Source organism: Centroberyx affinis, unplaced genomic scaffold (assembly GCF_046629955.1).
Source record: "Centroberyx affinis isolate AG114_WGS23_722 - 3 ecotype Tasmania unplaced genomic scaffold, CSIRO-AGI_Caff_v1 ptg008607l_1, whole genome shotgun sequence".
In the NCBI taxonomy this organism is placed as follows: domain Eukaryota; kingdom Metazoa; phylum Chordata; class Actinopteri; order Beryciformes; family Berycidae; genus Centroberyx; species Centroberyx affinis.
In genome coordinates, this window is record NW_027284255.1 from 77,501 (window position 1) to 79,419 (window position 1,919).

General features: G+C 43.8%; 1 protein-coding gene across 1 annotated transcript in view; it reads left to right on the forward strand.

Moving 5' to 3' along the window:
- The window catches only part of fbxo3 (F-box protein 3), a 6,674-nt gene extending 5,254 nt beyond the window's left edge, over nt 1-1,420 (forward strand). The window contains exons 3-4 of the mRNA XM_071514386.1: nt 909-1,072; nt 1,326-1,420. Coding sequence (XP_071370487.1) covers nt 909-1,072; nt 1,326-1,420 — 259 coding nt within the window. The remainder of the gene's footprint in view (nt 1-908; nt 1,073-1,325) is intronic.
- Nucleotides 1,421-1,919: the final 499 nt, after the last annotated feature.

Below are 1,919 nucleotides of genomic sequence, written 5' to 3' on the forward strand. Positions count from 1 at the left end.
AGACAGGCAGACAGACAGACAGACAGACAGACAGGCTGACAGACAGACAGACAGACAGACAGACAGACAGACAGACAGACAGGCTGACTGAGTGAGTACTGAGCGACCCCCAGACAGACAGACAGACAGACAGACAGACAGACAGACAGACAGAATTCAAAGGGATTTGAGGGAAATTTAAGGACGTTTTAAATAGTTTTAACGTATCGATACGAGGAGCTGGAAAATCGATACAGTATCATGGAAAAAAATATTGCAATACTCAGCTGTATCGATTTTTTTGCACAGCCCTAATAGATATATATGTCTCTACCCTGCCTTAACCTGTAGATATATATGTCTCTACCCTGCCTTAACCTGTAGATATATATGGCTCTACCCTGCCTTAACCTGTAGATATATATGTCTCTACCCTGCCTTAACCTGTAGATATATATGGCTCTACCCTGCCTTAACCTGTAGATATATATGGCTCTACCCTGCCTTAACCTGTAGATATATATGGCTCTACCCTGCCTTAACCTGTAGATATATATGGCTCTACCCTGCCTTAACCTGTAGATATATATGGCTCTACCCTGCCTTAACCTGTAGATATATATGGCTCTACCCTGCCTTAACCTGTAGATATATATGGCTCTACCCTGCCTTAACCTGTAGATACATATGGCTCTACCCTGCCTTTACCCTGCCTTAACCTGTAGATATATATGGCTCTACCTTATGTCTTAACTGTGAGACGTTCTCCTGCTACAGAACTTCAAGGTAGACATGAATGACTTTGTTCTGTGTGTGTGTGTGTGTGTGTGTGTGTGTGTGTGTGTGTGTGTGTGTGTGTGTGTGTGTGTGTGTGTGTGTGTGTGTGTGTGTGTGTGTGTGTGTGTGTGTGTGTGTGTGTGTGTGTGCAGTGTGGACCGGCAGCAGCGTGGCGTGTCGTGGCTCAGCCTGTTCAGACTGTACTACTCTGACCTGGGTCGGTACCTGCAGCACTACTCGGTCCTGAAGAGAGCCTGGGAGCAGCTGAAGGACTTCCTGCTGCAGCGCTGTCCCCGCATGATCGCATCACTGAAAGGTGACGCACACACACACACACACACACACACACACACACACACACACACACACACACACACACACACACCAGTCAAAAAGATCCGTCCTAACTCCTGTTCCTAAACACTTCTCCTCGACCTGGATGGAAAACATCATGAGGTCAAATATGTTAATGAGGTGGATCTGCTGTGTGAAACTACAACGTTCAGAAGATGGACGACTGAAACCATCTCAGATCTTCTCCCTGTGTGTTCTCACCGTGTTTCATGCAGGCTGTAAACCTGGACGACCCGCTGAAAAATATGACTTCATCACCAAGGTTGGAATTGAAATAAAAAGGAATAAAGGCGACCAGTCACTAAAGTGAAAGGAAATGTTTTCACATTGAGAATGGTTTCTCACACTCAGCCTCCTGTCCACTCATATTTATCCACACAAATCCTAATTAGTTTGATTGGATGAAAATAATTGTTAAATTCATGCAAGATAGGCATAACATGTTAGGATCTGATTATAAGCCTATGCATATAATATCTTAAGAGCCACCACACAGCTCAGTAAACAGCTTGACATGTGGACTTGATGCTCTGAAGTGGTTCTGTCTGATCCAGACTTTATTAAGGCAAGAGCTTCACATCTGAGACTGAAGTCAGATGAATGAATGATTTTCCTAAAGCTGCAAGACAACAAGCTCAGAATGAAGAAATAAGTAAAGCAGCCTGAGCAGGTTCCTCTACAACCTTCACTTCACTTTCATCATTTCACAGCAGAGGAACGTTCATAGTTCTCCTCTGGGTTTAACATGTTGTTCAGAACATATTAGCATATTAGCAACTTATGGAATAAGATGGAAAATGCCGAATAAG